This window comes from Pygoscelis adeliae, unplaced genomic scaffold, assembly GCF_000699105.1.
Source record: "Pygoscelis adeliae isolate BGI_AS28 unplaced genomic scaffold, ASM69910v1 Scaffold123, whole genome shotgun sequence".
NCBI lineage: Eukaryota > Metazoa > Chordata > Aves > Sphenisciformes > Spheniscidae > Pygoscelis > Pygoscelis adeliae.
Genome location: NW_008824650.1, coordinates 1281379 through 1300183, shown reverse-complemented (window position 1 = coordinate 1300183; position 18805 = coordinate 1281379). Strand labels below are relative to the sequence as shown.

Sequence of the window (18805 nt, the reverse complement as noted above, 5' to 3'; positions counted from 1 at the left end):
GTATTCTAGAACAACATTCTCAAAAGAAGCAGTAACCGGTGAAGGCTTACATTTCATTACACTACAGTATACTGCATGCACACAACTGCCTACGCTGGAGGACTTTGGTCTCATGCGTGTCTGAGTCCTGCCGTTCCACCCACCTTTGAAAAATGTGAAGCTATTTATACAAATGATAAAGGTGTGGGACTGAGCCTTTCCTAATTGGCGGTTGCTCACTTGTCGCAGCATATGGCAGCTGTATGGCTCCCGTCCTAGCAGTGTTGTGCGTATTTGTATAAACATGTGCAAAAGTTCATAGTTATGCATGTGTGCGCACACACACAATGCCAAAGCTGAAGAGAAGACTCAATCCTACAGAAATTTTGATTAAGCCCACTCCTCCAAAATTCCATTAAACATTTTGCTAAGGAAAAGGCTGCTTTCTAGTCCCCTCTGTTTGGAAATGGAGGCAAACAAGGATGTTTTGCACATCTGGTCCTGATATTTAAAGCTTTCTGGAGATATACATCAAGTTTGCTCCTTTCAAATCTGACTTTTAGCTGAAAAAAAGAAAGTACACCCAACTCCACATTAAAAATTTTACAAAATTCATAGGAAACATTTTTCAGAGATGGTACTGAGGTAGTCATTGCATAGCATTAATTCACAGCATGCTGTCAGACAGCCAAATGCATTGCCTAGTAAGCTTTGTATGACTTTTGCTAGTCGGGAAGAGCAAGGAAATGTCCTGTGACCAGCTGTGCAGGAGCGTAATTTGTTTGTTCACAATTGTTATATATAAGTGTATATTATATGCCATTAAAAAAAATGGGATTTTACAAAAGGGAGAGAGGCTGCCTGTTTGCCTTGTTTGGCCACTGCCTTTTGGATACAGGGAGGTCATCTGGGGGAAAAGGGACTCAGGTTTGCCTGGGGATTGAGCAGGTATGCTGAGGTGGGCAGGGAGCTCCTGGTGTGCTGGATCAGGTCTGCCGAGAGGTGGACATTCATGGACACACACTCACCCATGTGCTTGCAATGCACAATAGGCCAGGAGGTGTGTGAGAAAAGCATCTGACACTGACCTGTAGCTGAGCCCCAGGGATGACGGAAAGAAAAGTGGGCACTCAAAGGTGACTGAAACCTTCTGACCCATCAAGCAGCCTCTGAGCATTGCTGGAGTTGAGAGGAAGCTTAAAAGAAAGGATTGGTACTGCAGAGGCAAAACAGGCAGGGAGGTCAGATGATAGCCCTTTTCTGTTTGATTTTCTGGGTTTCTGGAGGATATTTGTTCTGTTTGTGTTATGGAGAGCAAGGTTTTATCAGTTCAGCCCGTGTCCTTTTGGGTGCACTGACTTCAAGGATGAGGTCCAGACAGATGAACCCAAAAGGTGTGACCAATGCAGGGTTACCATCATGCCTTTAACGCTGAATCAAAAATAAAATGGACATGGTTTTCAGTTGGTTCTCTCAGCATGTAACTTGCTGTTTGGATGGTAGGTTTCTGACTTGGCACTCAAATCACAAGTCCTTGTGCCACCTGCATTGCTGCCATGCTGCAGTGCTGTCAGGTCCTGGTTGGCAGCTGCCATCTGGGTCTGCTGGGGTCAGGGGACATGAGTGCAAAAGAGGTGGTGGCACATGCTTGATCCTCTCCTTTCATAAACCCAAGGAGGCCTCAAGGTCTCTGCAGTTGGGTGTGGACACAACTCGTGTCTGCCAGCTGGCTTAGACACTCTAAGGCATGCTCAGAGACTGCTGCTCAGGAGAGGGTGGACTACCTGAGGTCCTGCAATTACATTTCTCCCTCTGTAAATGTCCCATTGGGCCAGAGAAATGGAGTAGGCATTCTTAATGAGTGCTCTGACTTAGCTATGTGTTAGATGAGAGGTCAGTAAATCTGATTTTTTTTACTAAAAAAATTCATTGATTGATTGATTATTTAGTTATTTGTTTTCTCCCCAGCTCTATGGCTGAGATTAATGTTGTCCATGGTTCATTATAGGACCTATTGCAGCTATTACAGCCCACTGCAGGAGACAGTAAGGAAATCTCAACAAGAAACATGCCTTATGGAGGCTCCTGTTGCTACCTCTCCCTCTTCCTGCTGTCCCTTATGAGGATCTTAAAGTGCTGTGAAGGCATAGAGGTAGTGCAGCTCCCAGACTGGCTGTATCCATCCTGCACAGAGAGAGGGAATGAGAAGGGGCTCCTACTCTTCCCCTTCCCAAATCTCAAGCACAGAGGTTCCTCAGGATGGCACTTGGGAAGCAGCGCCTGAAACAGCTGTAAGCCCAGGGCTGTATGTGGGCTCCAGCCTCCTGCACTGCATCGCCTGATCTCCCTGGGTATCCAGAGCTGGGACCTTGCACCATGGTGGGAACTAACTGGAACAGTTCTCTGGAGTTCCTCTGACCTATATTTTCCATTTTAATAACTAAAATTATGCAGAAGAACTTGGCATAATGCTGTCACACAGAGGGATTTGGCTGAGGACTTGTATTAATGTGTCTTGGTATTTGGAAGCCACATCGAGCAGTGTGATTGAAACCTCAATCAGACTGGGAAAAAATATGAAAATTGAAGAATATAATTTAATTTGGTAAAAATGATAGTTTATATTGAAACACCTTTTAGTGCAACAAAACATTGTTCATAAGTAATTTTCAGTGGTCTCGGTAGCTCAGGGGCTTCAATTTAGTATAGTAAAGCAGACTTTTTCTCTCTAAGGGCTTCAGAGAGTCTGTTTCCACTGTTCCTAATCACCAGTGTGTTCAGTGTAACAAGTTTAGTACTAAAAAATGTTAAAGATAGCTAAGGCTGCATGATACCAATAGACCTCAGGCATGAGGATGCTGTAGTGAGGAGAGATGCTGAAGCACACATACCTGCTGTGGAAATACTCAGAATGTGGCCTCACACGTTCCTTTAAAGACCAGATGTGTTTAAACTGACTGGAAGGTTTCCATGAAAAATTTTTTTCAGCAAAAAATTGAATGTTGGAAACAAATTATTCATAGAAGGTGACTGCTTGTCATAACAAAAAAAAAATTACTGTTGGGAGAAAAAAGAAAAGAAAGAATATGTTAATCAAAGTTGTTGGTTTCAGTTTTTCTCTAAAAACTTCAGCTTTGAGAAAATAAAAATCCATTTTCATATTAACTAAGCACCCGGTATAGGGTTCTGTGATGTAATATATATACTCTTCACCTGTAAGGCCCAAGAATCCATTTATTCAACATAAACACTTCAGTTACAGGCCCAGGAGCCTCTGTGTCGTGTTTATGGGAATTGTTACACAGCGGAGAGGTGGTGATAGAAATGAGAAGGTATAATTTTGGCACAGGAGAAGATGCTCACTGTGGCAAACTTCAAGTGGTTAAATTTGTGCCTTGGTTTTATTGGGTTTGACTCATGCATGTTTGGTCTTGATGGCATCCTAGATGAGACAGATTTCCTTTTAACAATAATATATACGCAGACAGAAATCAGTTCTGCATTTTCTTCAGATTGTGCTTTGCATCAGAAATCTGTTGGCAAGCTCTGACTGAATCATGAGAAATGCGGAGAGGACTGTATGAAGGACAGCGGAGGAAGATGTACAGCGAGTATTTCTTTGTGGGAAAAACGGAGTGCTACAGCATAGGGTTAGGAAGAATGAACTAAATGAAGGACACTTTATTACAGGTTGATCTTACAGCATCTTAAACTGGCAGTCTGGCTCTTCAGTTTAAAAGCTGTCCAGATTTCCATGTTTGCAAATGAAACTGTATATCCTTGCAGTAAAAATGAAAATTAGTATGGGCTAGCTATGCGACACCTAAGGATTTAGGGTTATGTCTCATGGATTTTTCAAAAATATTTCTGCAGTGTCTGATTCTCATGGAAAATCTTTTGTGAATTCCTGAAGTAATCTGTCTGAGACCTCATAAGGCTAAATACCTTTCCAACTGTTGTTCTGCGTGACAGTTTTTAAGGAAATAAAAATATAAACTATAAAAACTTGGTCACTTTTAATTATTTTTTTAAAATTTAACTAATGATATAAGAATAGTCTCAGTGTTAAGTAGCTTTAATTTTCTTTGGAATAGTCAGCATTACATAGCGCTATGACATCTATAAGTGTGTTTTCATGACTTTTAAAATCTTTTTTGATCAGGTTATGTCTGAAAATGTGTGTTTTGGATGATATCTTGGTCTTTTTGTAGTTGCTGAATCCAGGCATAAATAACCAGGAGGTTTCTGCTTGTGAACCACTACGTGGTCCTTTTATAACACTGACAACGGGCAGGGGCTTATGTGTGACAGAAAGCTTAATGTGGGCCGTTTCCGAATGAGATATGACATGGCACTATTCACAGTTGCTGTATTTTCAGATACATTTCAAAATAGAAGTAATGGCAGTTTGTTTTCGAATGTTTTACAGTTGAAGATAACAGCTTGTCTCAGAAGAAGAAGATAACAGTGGAAGATCTCTTCAGTGATGATTTCAAAATTCATGACCCAGAGGCTAAATGGATAACTGGTGAGTGAGGCATGAACGTGTCGCAGTGTATTTGCTTTGCTTCCTCGCTTTCTGGGCATTCTTTATTCCTCCTGTTCTTTATTTTGCTCCTGAAATTGCAGAATCAAGGAGTGGTTGAGGTTGGAAGGGACCTCAAGAGATCATCTTGTCCAACTCCCTGCTCAAGCAAGGGCAGCTAGAGCTAGTTGCCCAGAACCATGCCCAAAAATTCAATCCTCAAATTCCTATTCCAGCTTTCTTCCTGCTAAATATGCAAACACCACTGCTCTGTTGTTATAATTTTTTATTTAAGGCTCTCCAGAGGGCTACTAGCTAGGCACTGAAAACTGCAGCCTTTGTCCCAAAGAGGTTCCAGCATTCAGTAGGTGACGTAGCATGTGGTTGAAAGAAGTGGTTGGAGCACTATCACAGTCATTGTTTTACCATAAACAAAACTTCAGGTTTATATTCCCGGCAGAGAGGTGAAGCATTGCTAAGGAACAGGCAAACAGTGACAGTGGTCCAGCAGCAGCTGGGCTGGTGCTTGCACACAAGCCATGTGCTCTTTTTATCCTCTGCTGCCTTATGTTTTCTAGTCAGGGGAAAACCAAATAATGCTTGAATTAATGCACATAGTATTTGCTGGAGTAGAGCTGTTTTGGGGGATGTAGATTCCAGCTCTCGCTGGAAATTGCTGCAGTCTGAACAAGCTTTGGCAAGAATAAAATGATTTGTGGTATGCCGTTCATGTAGGTTCCAGTCCAACTTCTATTATCACTGAAGTTATTAGGTTTTCTTTTGAATTTAAATGGGGAACTGGATCGAATCCTTCCCTGTGTTTGGCTTTCCTTGTCTGTTATGTACATTGGGAAGAATTTTAATACCTGTAATGAAAAGAGAGAGTGTTAAAGGGTAGTGCTGAATTAACACGTCCCCCAGCCACCCTCAGCACAGCTGTCTCCGACTTCTCCCACCAGTTCAACTACAAGGGAAAGCAATTGCAGACGATATGCACCTTCACAAACACACCTGCCGATGGGCAGGAGCTCTTTTTCAGGTTGCATACTCTGGGGCAATGGTGCTTCCCATAACCACTCTCTGGGCATAAGGATAGTGGAAATATTAGCTGCACTGCAATTCAGAATTATTTTCCTAGCATCCTTTTTTTAGCACTGATATCCCTAATGGCCCTAATGAAGGAAGAGGTGTTTTATTGAGACCTTTACTGCTATTTTCTTTATTTGCTAGAATATGAGGGAATGATAATGAATTAAATAAAATTTTGCAGGAACAGAAAGTGAAGTACTGCCATGGAACTACGTATAACATCCTCCCTCTGATGAGTATAGCTTTACATGGATGTAAAGCATATTTTTCCACAAAACTGCAGTCTTCTGTGAAAAAACAGTATTTCCCATGCTTTTCCAATTACGATCACATACTGGTGCCATATAAAGTTTTATTAAGACTCCAATCTTGAATGTTTTATAATCCATCTCCGTCCTCCCATGTACTCTCACTGACTCCACTGCAATTTACATCAGTCTCACCTGATCTGAAATTACTAAAATATTGTTTCTGTAAAGGGCAAAGAACAAAGTAGTATTGTGCCAACATGCATAGATATTTTAGAAGGACTTGTTCTGTTGCTGTGCTACTAATACCACTGATACTGATAGGAAAATTTATGAAGCCAATAGATATTCTGTAGATTTACCCAAGGGTGACTTTACATTTAAGGGCAAGACGCTAATCTGCAATATGTCATTCATCCAAGGACCCAAAGCCATTTTACAACATTAATTACTTTTCTGCATTATAGTTGCTTTTCACAGCTTTCTGTGGCTGGCTAAGTGGTGAAATCTTGATTAAGGTCCCTGATAAGCAAGATGAAAGACCAGTAGCTCAATTCCCAAGCACACATTGCTAGTGGTCTCTTATTCTCAGTTTTTAGAATGCAAATGAAAGACACTGAATAAGCCAAAGCCAAACTAATAAAACTTAGTATAACAAGAGTGCTGGAATGCCTTAGCAGAAAAATTGCATATTTAAAAATTACATGTTTAAAATTGCATGTCAACTCACAAAATGAGTTGGCGTTTGGTGGGGAATATACACCATTGATAAAATATAGGTAGCTGTTGTCTATCCTTCTTCCCATTCTTCTCCTATTAATCTGCAAAATTCAGTCCTCATGGCTCTTCAGAGCTCTATTTCCTTCCTTTCCCTCTTCATTATTGCAGAAGATGGGAGTTTGGTAGCCTCACCGAAGATGAAGCGTGTTGCATGTTTAGGAGTATTTGAATCTTCTGAGGGGTTTGCTTCCAAAAGAGTTCAGTCAGTAAAATATCTGTGTTCTTCCCAGTAAGTAAGGGGGTGATTCAAACCCTCTGAAGGAGCAAGATCTTTCCTTTGATGTGAATGAGTCTTAAAGCAAGTGTTAAAATTAAAAAAAAAAAATATATATATTTCTGTTCAGGTTGGCACTTAAAAATATGCTGAAAGCTCACTGAAACTGATGGGATGAACTGATGTTTAAGCATTTTCTTGATTTGCAGTGGGCAAGTGGAAAAATAATGTATTTCTGATCGATAGCTCTGTCATTCCATTGATTTCAAAGGAGCTAGGAATGAAAAAAAAAAAGAGAACCAGTCTCAAAGCTGACATAACTACACTTTCAGTGCAAAGATTACAGGCTTTCTCTAAGCTTTCAGTTGCAACTCATGGCTGGTTACTGGATGTGTTTGCATCTTTAATATTGGAATAGCAATTAAATTTACTTGCACGAAGTGAGAGATGTGCCAAAGATGGAACTTTGAACCTCTTACAATTTCTGTGATCCCACTGTAATTTCAAATTCCAGTCTGCGTTTTTATCCAGTGGTTTACGGAGAGTAAAGAATATTTTGTTTAATTAGCTGCTGTCTTCTACTGCCCTGACCATTGTTGTCATTGACTCAGTTAAAAGCGCTCTGGAAGGGAGCAACGCATTCATAGAGCAGAACTGATGGCTCCAGAGTTTATTTCTAGTTCCACTTCCAGGGACTGCTATCAATTAGATTTCCCCTGTAGTGTAAGTAAACACTGGATTTATTGCGGAGGTTCCACTCTTCAGGACAGCATAATATATAGTAGTATAGTATAGTATATGTGGTATACTATAGCAGGTATAAAGCAGTGTAGAACAGGAAGTTTGAGATTGTGCTGGTGACTAAATGGCATCCCCCTGCCCTGCAATCCAAGTGCAAAGAATCCGAGCTGCGTCTCTTTTCCAGCCCCATCCACCCCATGCCTCCTCCTGCGCTCTTCTGCTCATTGCTCGGTGCACCGCACCCTGTGCCGTTCTATTACCGTCCTCTAATGTGAACTTCCCTGTACTGTACAACTATAATTATGTTGTCCATATGCTAAGCATGCATGCGAGCTCCAATTAGCAGCTCATTTCATACTGTGTATCTTAAATGTTGCATTTGGACATTTCCTCATTTACATATCCTCCTCCGTACACCGTCAGGAGTGTCCTGTGCCGGCCTTTCGTTAGCCCTCTCGCGGATGACAGATGGCCCACTCGTTAGTCTAGTCTGTAAATGCTCAGCAGTTCTGCTCTCAAGCTCCACATTACTTTGTAATTAGGCTTCGCAATTACTAAGCTTTTCCTCTAATTCCTCTCACACAGGATTTTAGCTGAGGTTTCTGAAAAGCTCAATGGGATGCTGCAATGTTCCTGTAATGGTGGACAAAAACTGGGATAAAGAAGGGTACCTGCATTTCATGCTGAAGAGCAGCTCAGTCAACTGAGTTTTCAGTTGTCCTGAAAACAATAATTTGTAGTCGTTACCTGGACCTGGTCTGAGAAGCCAGTCGGGTTACGGGTGCTGTCTTTGTGGCCCTACAGAGCTGCAGTGATTCCTATCAGCTGTGAACCTGACTCCCTGTGCTTGGTTCCCTGCCCCTTCGCATCTCGGGAGCGCTCCTCCTTTTTCACGGGGAGGCAGCATCGTGCCCAATGTCAAAGGAAGTGGTGGAGGCTGTACACCACTTGCGGAAACTTATGCTTATCTTCTGTCTTTGTACTTAGTGGCGAATACATTTTGCCCACACTGAAAGTACTTGGCTGCTGTTGTAGTTAGAAAAACATAGTAGCAGCCTATAATATACTGCCCATGGTTATTGCCATTGATTGGATGCAACGTGCTGTCATTACCTACTTGTAAGTAAACATCTTGGAGGATGTTTTTCCAGTCTTGCTGTTGGCATCTTGCAAGACAGAGTGTATGTAGCAGTGGCTGTTGCCAGGATTTTGGGCTGTACGTTAGCAACTGGAGGCTCCAACTAGGAGTGCATCTTCTTTGTGCTAGACACTGGCCAGACATGGTGAGACAGTCCTTGCAGAGAGGTTGTAGCCACATGAAAAGAATAAAGGTTGAAATGAAGATCACGGTATATTCAAGTAGCGAGGAGCACTGAGGCACAGGACACCAAAGGACATGTTCAGGGTCATAGGAAGTTGACTAAAAAAAAAAATCTGAAAATCAAGCCCTGCTCACCGAGGTCCCTGCCCACTTGCTTCACCTGAAACACTGACAAAATAGTATTTATTCTTATCCAAAGAGGAATAGTGGGTAAATTAGCAAACGGCTCTGAACGGCATTTTCAGAAATGGCTCAGTTATTTGGAAACCTGCCACTCAGTGCGAGCCAGAACCACCGTGTGCCTAGCTCGCATCTGAGAACGGCAGCTAGCCTTTTATCTCAAAAGTCCTCCTGAAAAATGCACTAATAACTAATATCTAAATATAATAGAGTAATTCTTTTATCTTTAATACTGAAGCACATATGTTTTATTGCATGTTTTACTAATAACATCATAGAATCTCTAGGCTCTTTTAAAGTCTAATATTGAATTTAATGACCTAGAACTAATAAGTTTCATTTACCATGCTGAAAAAAATCATCGTGTAGTAACTGAGGTAATTTATTTCAGTTTACCTTTAGTAATAATGCTCAGATCAACAATACTTGGATAGCCCAAATGCCCCCAAGTCTATTCTGTGCAGTGTAAATCCATTGCACTGTATTGATAGAAGCATTGATGCATTTCAAATGATGCAGATCCGTGTGGAGTAAATGAATTATTTATAGGTTGCTTTGCATAGATATTAAGAACTTTGTAAGTGCTAACATTTTTCATTGTGAAAAAGGTTTGCATTAAGGTGTTGCTTTGACAGCGCTTAAGACTAAAATTGCCCTGCTAGAGAGCAGTTAGCTGGAGTGCAGGCTTCTCCGGGCTGTTCATCCACGGACCAAAAGATTGACTGTTTCCAAGCAACCACCCGAACTGTAAGGCAGCAGGAGCCTTTCCCTTGGCAAGGTTGGGCTGTTGGCACGAGTGAAAAACTCATCTTTCTGTTTGTGATCGGAGGAACAAAGTCATCTTCCTTGGGCAGTGGAGGTTGCAGTCTTGTCTTGTGTGTTTGCGGTCTGTGTTAGGAAGCAGCTATACCTCCGTGCAGGCACCCTTGAACGCAGGTGCTGCCAGATGAGGGCCACACGCTTGCCCCAGTTCCTGTCTTATGTTAAATTAATGTAGGCTAGAAACTGCTCACAGGTGGGTTTGTTAGTGTAAATCTGGTGACAGCATAAAGAAAATTGGGTTACTTTATTGGGATAGTTGCTTTGCTGCCCACCTTGCTAAACAGAGATACTAGTTAATTAATGTCAATGTATTTTAAATATGTGTTAAAAAGGCTTAAGTGAATGGGTTTACTTTACCATTGTCTTAATGGTTCAAAGAAAACTTGTCCCACTCCCAATTCTGGTATGCCAAACCTCATATCCTACCTCATGGCAGATTGGTTTTGCAGTATTTTTGTGAGTGCTCTGGCTTTTCAAATATTCTTGAAATACTTTCTAAGACACACAGCAAGTTACCTGGAGTACAGCACATTGGTTTGCAGTGTTTAAGGTTTCAGTGAACTTCCAGCTCCAATTGCAAAGAGCCTCACAACCCTGAGGAGCCGTAAGGGCGAACTTATGCTGAGGTAAAGACATGGTTTAAAGGAAAACGCTGTGTGGACCAGCGGGGAAGGACTGAAGGAGGCTCTTCTGGTCTAGCACTTCATGGAAGTGTTTGGCAGTGCTGCTCACACACCCCCACATGGAGGTTTTGCTGGGGATGGCCTTCAGAAACCCTCTGTTGTGATTCTTGAAAACATGGGTGCTAGTTAAATAAGCACACACTTTTAGGTAGTGTTGGTGTCAGTGGAAGTGTCCATGTGCTTTAGAGACAGTTGATTACTATTCTTAATCTAAATGCCTTCATGAAGTGCCATCCTATGTTGCCAAAGCAGAATAGATAAGGGCTCATGCTCTGTCACAACTGCCACGATGAGAAAGAAAAGAGGAAAATGTTAAATCATTTGAACCATAATTTTGATTTTAGACCCCATCCTGGATCGTCTTCTTCAGAGATTTCCGCGTATCTGTACTCTGAGAGTACTGAAGAGAAGTTGCTCTGCTCCTACCTTTCATCTGCTGGGCAATTGCCTAAGTTCAGTAGTGACAGTAACCTATTCACTAAAGATGGGAAACCTGGGAATTAATGGCTTTTTAACATACTGTAATAGGCCACGGAGGAGAGCATTTCTGCCATGTAGCTGTTTTGTTCATTACTGCTAGAGAGAATGAAATGAGAAATCAATTTGGTTCTTTTAAAAATTAATACAGTCTGCAGGAGCAAGCTGGGGAGGAGCTCTGTACCTTGGCTTTAGCAGCGCCTCAGTGCTCAGCTTCTCTGCAGAGCTGGGCTGCTGGTGGGGCACACGTGCTGCTGTTAGACTGAGAAAATCATCCTTTGGCATGTGCAGCAACTTCTGAATTTGGAGGGAGAACTGTACTGGAGAAAGTCCTGTTTGTGAAATATATCGCACCCTAGAAAAGCAGAAGTAACACTGCAGTGGTCAAATAGGGGGTTGTGTTTGTGGTTTTTTTGAGTAGCTTGATGTCTTGAGGAGGTCAAGATTTTCCTATATGCCTAACCCTATATTTAGGAGCCTCCGTAGGTAACTTTCTAACCATTCCCATGTGAGTCACCGACTGCTGTTGAGCCTCTGAGTCAAATGTCCTCCTGAGGTACCAAAATAGGTGGCCTCAGACGTTCAATGCAATAGCTTTATTGCATTGCATAATAATTGCATTATTATTTTGTTACGTCCCTGCACCGTGCCAGGTTGAGTGAAGGGTCCAGCCCAGGGCCAGGGCCAGTGGCATGAAGGTCACCTGGGAAAACTGAGATGAAAGGGAACGGGTGATGAGGAGGGCATTGGCAGCATGATGCTGCACGGGGAGGACAGGCTGCAGAGTCACCTGGGGGAGAAGCCCAGGCAAGCAGGGAGGATCCTGGTGGTGTGCAAGGAGGAGCAGGAGCTGGAGTTGTGCAAAGGGCAAAAATGAGCCTGAAAGTCAGTACTGTGATGTTGCCTGAGAAATGGCTTAATGACCTAAGATGAAGAGCTGGAAAATACATTCAATTGCTAGGATAATATCAAAGGGAACAATTAGTGAATCAAAGATGGCTAGAAGAGGCAGGAGATGTCCTTGGACTTCACTTCTCCTTCTTGTCTGGGTTCTGCTAACACCTACTTCCCGTTACTGCCTAATTCTGTTCCCGCTGATGTTTTTAAAAAGAACAGGAAAAATAGACTTCCCTGCTGCAGGCAATGTGGTGGTCACACTCTCACATGTTGGACCAGCAAGCTGATTTTCCATACTTTTTATAGCCATTAGCAAAAACAGATTCCCCATTTCCCTTTCAAGCCTGGCTCCACTAAAATTAGTGCTTTTCTCTCAAAGTAACTCAGAAGCAAGGTGGTGCCTCCTGCCGTGGCCGTGTCTGTTAGCAAGGAGCAGCTTTGGGGAATAATTTGAAGCTGTAAGAGGTGTGAAAACTCGGACCACTTGGGCTCCTTTGAGTGTTATATTTGTGTGCAGATTTGAGGTAAAAACCCATAGGAATTAGGTAGAAGCTGCCCTCTTCGCTCCTCCCCATTGTCGTGCTTTATGTCGCACCAAGGTGCACAGTGGCGTTTCCCTGCTCTGTATTGCTGGTGGCTAATGCAAGGCTGCTGAATACAGTGCTGGGTCCTTTTATCCTGCCAGCCTGGCAGATGTACTGCAACTGCACCCAGTTCACAGGGGGGAGCCTTTTGATTAAAAAAGAGGAGAAAAGCAGGAATAGGAATGGAAATGGGAAGGAAACAGCACGCTGCCACGGGGAGGGGCTGCATCTGTGGGGGACTTTTGAAGACGCGGCTCACATCAGCGGTGTTTCTGCTGCTGGAAAAAAAGAAACGCATGCGGCAGTTCTGCCTACGTGCTTAACAGTTTGAATCCAGTTAAAAAAGGATCTGTTTCTTTTCATCTTGTTCAAAGCTGTTTGAAATCAAAACCTGCTGCTCTCCGAGCCAAAGGAAAGGCACTGGTTTTACAGGGGTTTAACTGGGAGATGGATCAGGTGTTCTCTCAGTGGGTGTTAGTTAAAAATCCAGGTGAACAACTGGAGGTACAGTGTGGCACTGCTAGATGTGCTTCCCTGGTTGATACCTGAGAAGAGGGTAACCATGAGCTCCCAGCTGTCCCCAGCCCCTGGGGAACGGGGAACTGCTGTGACAGAAATTGTCTTTGATAAGCCTTTAAAAGGATGGTCATAATTGCAGCCCGGCTGGTTGAATTTGTACTAAAATCAAGTTGTTGGGTTTTTTTTCCCTTTGCCTCTTCAGAGGAGTGTAGCACAGAAAAGAGGAGGGAGAGAAATAAGAAAAGCCATACCTGGCTCCTGGGTGATGGAGCAAGCCAGACGCAGCAGTGGGTGGTGGTCTTCTCCCTTGCCCGGGAGGTTGGCAGTGTATCACCATGTGGAAGGTTGCTTTGGGAGGGTGTAAGAAATATATTTCATTTAAATCCAGCACTGTTAAGAAAATTTGGGCAGATAGGCGGGGAATTCAGTTTTGAACTGTAGGAAAGGAAGATCAAGAATGAGGATTTGCATGAACTTGCTGAAGGTTTTCCTAACAATCAGGCTGGTGTAAGGGTAGAAGAGTTTTGAGAAAGGAGTATCTAGGAGATGAGCATCTAGGAAAAATCAGAGGGAACAAATGAGGTGCATAATTGCAGGATATGCTGGGCACGAAGCACATTCAGAGGAGGACTGTAAAGGGATGATGGAGAAAAGAGAGCTCTTCAGGGTGTTTGGACCTCTTGTTAAGCAGCTGATCCCGATTATAACATGCTACTGATACCTTCAATAGAGATTTCCAGAAAGGCTTATGTCTTTCGACAGAGTCCATCTTTAGGTGCACTCTATTCTGTAGGAAGCAACTTGCTTACTTTTTTTTTTTTTTTAAACCAAGGCAGTTCTACATTTTTCATACTGTCCTGCCTGAATTTGATTCCTTGTTGAAGATTTTTACTTGGTGCAAAGCACATTCTCCTACCTCAGTAGTTTTCCCTGAGCTTGCTCCACTGCTCTTGGCACTTGTTGAACATGGAGTGCTTACCAAGGATAATTAGAGTAGTATGTATTCTTCCATTTGTTCCTTTTAATGAACACTAAATAAATATATGCTGAGACACCGTAATTTCATGGTTTGGAGGTGGGAAATACTGTATTTCTGGTGATTAAACTTTATATCAGATATTTGTAATTGGAAATTTAGCAGGCAAAGATTTACTTATCTAAGAAAGAAAGTCTCTGGTGAGTTTGGATCTCCTGACTGTATTAAGCTGTTGAACATATAAGAAGCAGTAGGTTTTTTTTTTTCTTACAAGAAATAGTACCAGACATATAATTCATTAAAAGACATTTAGGATGAGATAATTATCACTGATCAAGGGAACATAATTATACTTTAAAATGTGGATACACAAATCTCCCATCAGTGAAAATTCAATTAAGAGCAGGAGAGACCAAAGGTTTGCCCAGCCCAAAATCCTGTTTCCATGAGAAGCAATATGCATGTGCGCAAGGACGAGTGAAGCAAGCTTCACGCACTTTTTAGGTTAGGGAATTACCAGATCCTCTTGTAGTTTCTCTATTTAGTAACCCTAAATGTATTTCTCTTCCAAGCCCCTTGCCAAGTGTCCTCCAGAGCCTCTTACACCCACCATGTCCTTCATCAAGTAGTTTGTTTCACTGGCCTAAGACCTGTTGCATGAGGAACTGCTTCCTTTTGCTTACTTGGGAGCTTGTTCCTATTTGCTTTGTTTGATGGCCCTTAGATCAGTACCTTGGATCATTCTTGCCGTTTCTTGAATGTTTTCCATCTCTAAGATATCATTTCAGAGAGGATGGGATGGGAACTACATACAAGGATTACACGGAAGTATCGGGGTTGGCTTCACAAATGTGTTCAAATGGTTTGAGCTTCATGGCACTTTAAGGCAAGTGCATGCATGTATTGTAATTTGTTTGACCCCAAAGAAAAGCTGAAAGATTTTGCACTGTGTTAGAGTTAAGATCTATAGGTCCTGGTACCAAGTTATACCACTGAGTGATCACGATGCCATAAAATCGTGCAATATAGGTCCCCAGCAGGACTTTCACAGCTTTACATGAAACCAGCACTGAGTCTATACACGTGCCTTGAGTTTTAAAACTGATTACTTTGCTGACATCTCTTTCCGTTGCCAGTAATGACAAATAATCTCTGATAGAAAATAAGGTGATCCTGTAAGTGATCCCAGGACAGAAGTGGCCGTGCATGCTGAGAAACAATCCCTGATTATCAGAGTATAACACCTCTTAAGAGCCACTTCTAGTCCCATGCTTAGCAGGAAAAGAACTCAAGGTAAGAAAACAAGTGTGAAGAAATGAAAGAAGGAAAACAAAATGCAAGGAAAAGGAGAGTGGGAAACAACTCACTAGAACATTTGATTGATGCAGAGAAAGAGCTGAACATGTAACCAGCTTTGTGTATGGCTGTGCAGGGGATTTGCCTTCACAACACTGCCAGCTGGGTATGATGCGGAATTTTCATTTTGCTACTTGACTTGAAGTCTCAGCTTCTAGGGACAGGTGACTTACAGAAATACTTACTTTGATTCAAAAAGAGAATGAAATAAATCTTAAAATATTAGTACTCAAAGACATTATTAAAACTATATCTAAATGGCCCTTCAAAAACTAAACATATTTGGAAGGTAAATGAAAAAAATCCAATGTTTAATTTTATTAGAAAAAATATTTTAAAAATTTCAGGTTCTTTTGAAGCCTTATACCTGATTTGTCAATGCTTAGGATTTGTAATAATTTGCAAAATCTGGATAATCAGCTCCAAAGCATTTTCACTTTCCAGGGAAAGCAGATTACAATGGCATGGATGGAAAAAAAAGTAAACAAAGTCTAGTAAAAAGGCAGTGGGAAATTTCAAAGCTCAAGCCAAGAAGAGAAAAAAAAGTTTTAGCTCAGAAGCAATTTCCCCATAAAGGGCAAAATTTTGGATCTACTGGATAAATGATGGTTATTTTGGCATGCATTGGACCTTGTAAAAAATCAACTGTACATTGCAGGGGTGGTAAATCCAGCAGTTCAAAGAGACTTTGGGCTCAGTGCAGTTATGTTCAGTGTGGTCATTTATGCAAAGTCAGTCCAGGTGGTGCTTGGAAGTGTTGGCCTTGCCATGCATGCACTGTAGGAACATCTGAATGCCGTGGTACCTTCAGGTGGGCTGAGAAGAGCCAGCAAGACTTGGACAAACATATAAAATCCACCAATTCTGCCTGGACAAAGCGTCCAGAAATTTTTCCAATAGTCTAATTTATTGTCACCCTAATAAACACTTATTCTCTGCTCAGCAGTCAGTTTTCCTGTTTTCTAGCGGACAAAAGCCCGTACCCAAAACCTGCTCCTGCAGCTGGCGCTGGTTGCTCACCCAGCTGGCAGCATCAGCAGAGCGCAGCCAGCAGGGGCTGAGCTGGCCCATCCGCACCGTAATGGGGTTAATGCACATACGCTGGGCCATGTGGAGCTGTTTTCACTGCGGTTTACTATTGCTTTGGTTGACGGACTGACTCATTTTACGAGACGTATTTCTTGGAAGACTTGTGCATAAGCCAGGACCCTCATTAATAATTTGGAGGTATCTTTTACTTCCTTATTCTCCTTCCCAGTGGGAGCACAGGCTGTGAACTGTGACATAAAAAATGTCTTAAAACCTTTTTTTAAAATATCACCAAGAGTATATGTGTACATATATGTGTTCCATGTGTTCTGTATTTTCCTTTTTCCAGGTTTTAATTTCAGGGGCAGCATTTGTGAGAGTTTACTACTACCTTTTGCCTTGAAGCATTTAGCTGATGCTAAACTTGGTAGCATGCATAAGATATGGCCTTACAAGAAATTAACCTTTGATGTTTATTCTTTATTTCTTTTCTATTTTTAATGCCTCGTAAAGGAAGATATTTTTATAAGTAGAATTATATACCAATAATTGTAATATTCCTGATTTTTTTTTCCTAATGGGCACAGAATGGCTAATATGGCTAAATTATCAGGCCGGAACAGTATGAGTATGAAAACCATGAGAGGATTTATTACAATTCCATATTTTATATTTGCTTTCCTTCCCTTTGGGCAGGAATCTGAGCACATATAATCAGTTTTCTGTTGCAGTCAACTTTTTTAGGGGAAACAATATTGGACTATATTCAGGAGAGAATAATACTGAAAATAGCATGTTTTTATCCAGTTTGAGGGACATTATCACCTTGATCACTACAGTGAATTTGGGTTGCTCCATCCAAAAAAGATATATTGTAGTGGGAATAGACATGGTCCAGAGAAGGATAAAGACCATGACAGAAGCATGGAAATGCACGATAAAAAGAAGAATTGCTCTGAGTAACAAAGAAATTATGTAAGGGTATAGAAAATAAAGAAAAATATCAATAAGTCAAGTTCTTTTCATTGAAAAAGGGCATTCTTTGGTTTTAATGCCATCTGCTGAAAGTTGTTAACCCACTGAGAACCCGCTGAGAAGATATTTTTGGACAAAAGTTTGACCAGGATTCAAGAAAGGACCATTCTTCTGGTGTAACCATTTTTAAACAATTGCGCTTAAACCAGGTGTTCGTATCGGCTCTTTTCCTCTTCAGCACCTGCATCAGCATGGTTGCCCTCTTAGCAGCAAATCACTACTGATTCAAGACCAACATCACGCAAGGCACTGAATGATGCACGATGACGGTTCCTTGGCAGAGAGAGGAGTAGGAACAAGAATAGGTGAAATAAGAAATTCAGGGATCATTTCTGGGATTTGGTATGGGGCTCCCTGCAGGAGCTGGCCTAGTTGCTGCAGGCAAACTGATTTGAGATGTTAAGGAAAATACTTAGCTGACACTAATGTTTTCATTCCCTCATCAGTTAGTTTAAAAACGATGGGATTGTATGTCTAATTGCAAACTTCTCCTCCCGTTAGCGGTTCCCTTGCAGTTGGGTGTGGGGAGTCTCTGCTCCCCTCCAGGTGCTGTTCCTTGCCCGGTCCGCTGCCCATCATGACATTCAATTATTTATTAATGGTTCTTTGCAAGTGTTGGAAGTGTTTCCATCGGCTCTGTAATATGGTGCCCTCTTGTGACCAGCCCCAAAACAGTAATCACATACAGGTAACCAAAATGTGTAGGATGTTGGATTTCTCATGTCTTATCTGCCTTGATTTTCAAAAGCCTGAAGTCAGGGTGATGGCCGTGGCTCTGCCAGGCTCCTTTTACAGTTGGACTTCAGCACAGTCATACTGCGCCAGACACATCTGAAATGACAGAGTAGCATAAAAGGGGTCATGAAATATTGCGTACAAAGATAATTAAAACTTTATACGGAATTGTATACACAGAACATTTGCTTGTAAATACACAAAGATCTCATTCAATCTGTTCTGAAATTTCTGTACTCTGCCCGCGATAATAATGAAAAGGAAAAACAACCACTTTATATGTTCTTTCTCTCCATCACGGCCACTAACAAGTGTAATTTGGTTGGGGGCAAAGAGAAGGAGGCAAGGAAATGCACAGAGGACTTAAGAAAGCAAGCTGTGGGGTCACATTTTAATGAAAATTTTATCATGGATTCCTTTTTTTATCAGTGTCAAATGGATTATTACATTTACGTGTAACACTTTGGGTTATGCACTCCCCTGTGTGAAGCCGAACTAAATGAGGCAGATAAGACCTGGTGCGTTTGGCAGAGAGGAGAGAGGTCAGCGAGTGATGCTGCACTGGCCTGGGGGACAACCAGGGAGCGCTTGGAGAAAGTGTAGCTGCACGGAGCG

General features: G+C 41.8%; 1 protein-coding gene across 1 annotated transcript in view; it reads left to right on the top strand.

Annotated features, from left to right (window-relative positions):
- DPP6 (dipeptidyl-peptidase 6) overlaps positions 1-18805 on the top strand; it is a 268280-nt gene that overhangs the window by 88945 nt on the left and 160530 nt on the right. Inside the window, exon 3 of the mRNA XM_009322491.1 lies at positions 4409-4507. Coding sequence (XP_009320766.1) covers positions 4409-4507 — 99 coding nt within the window. The remainder of the gene's footprint in view (positions 1-4408; positions 4508-18805) is intronic.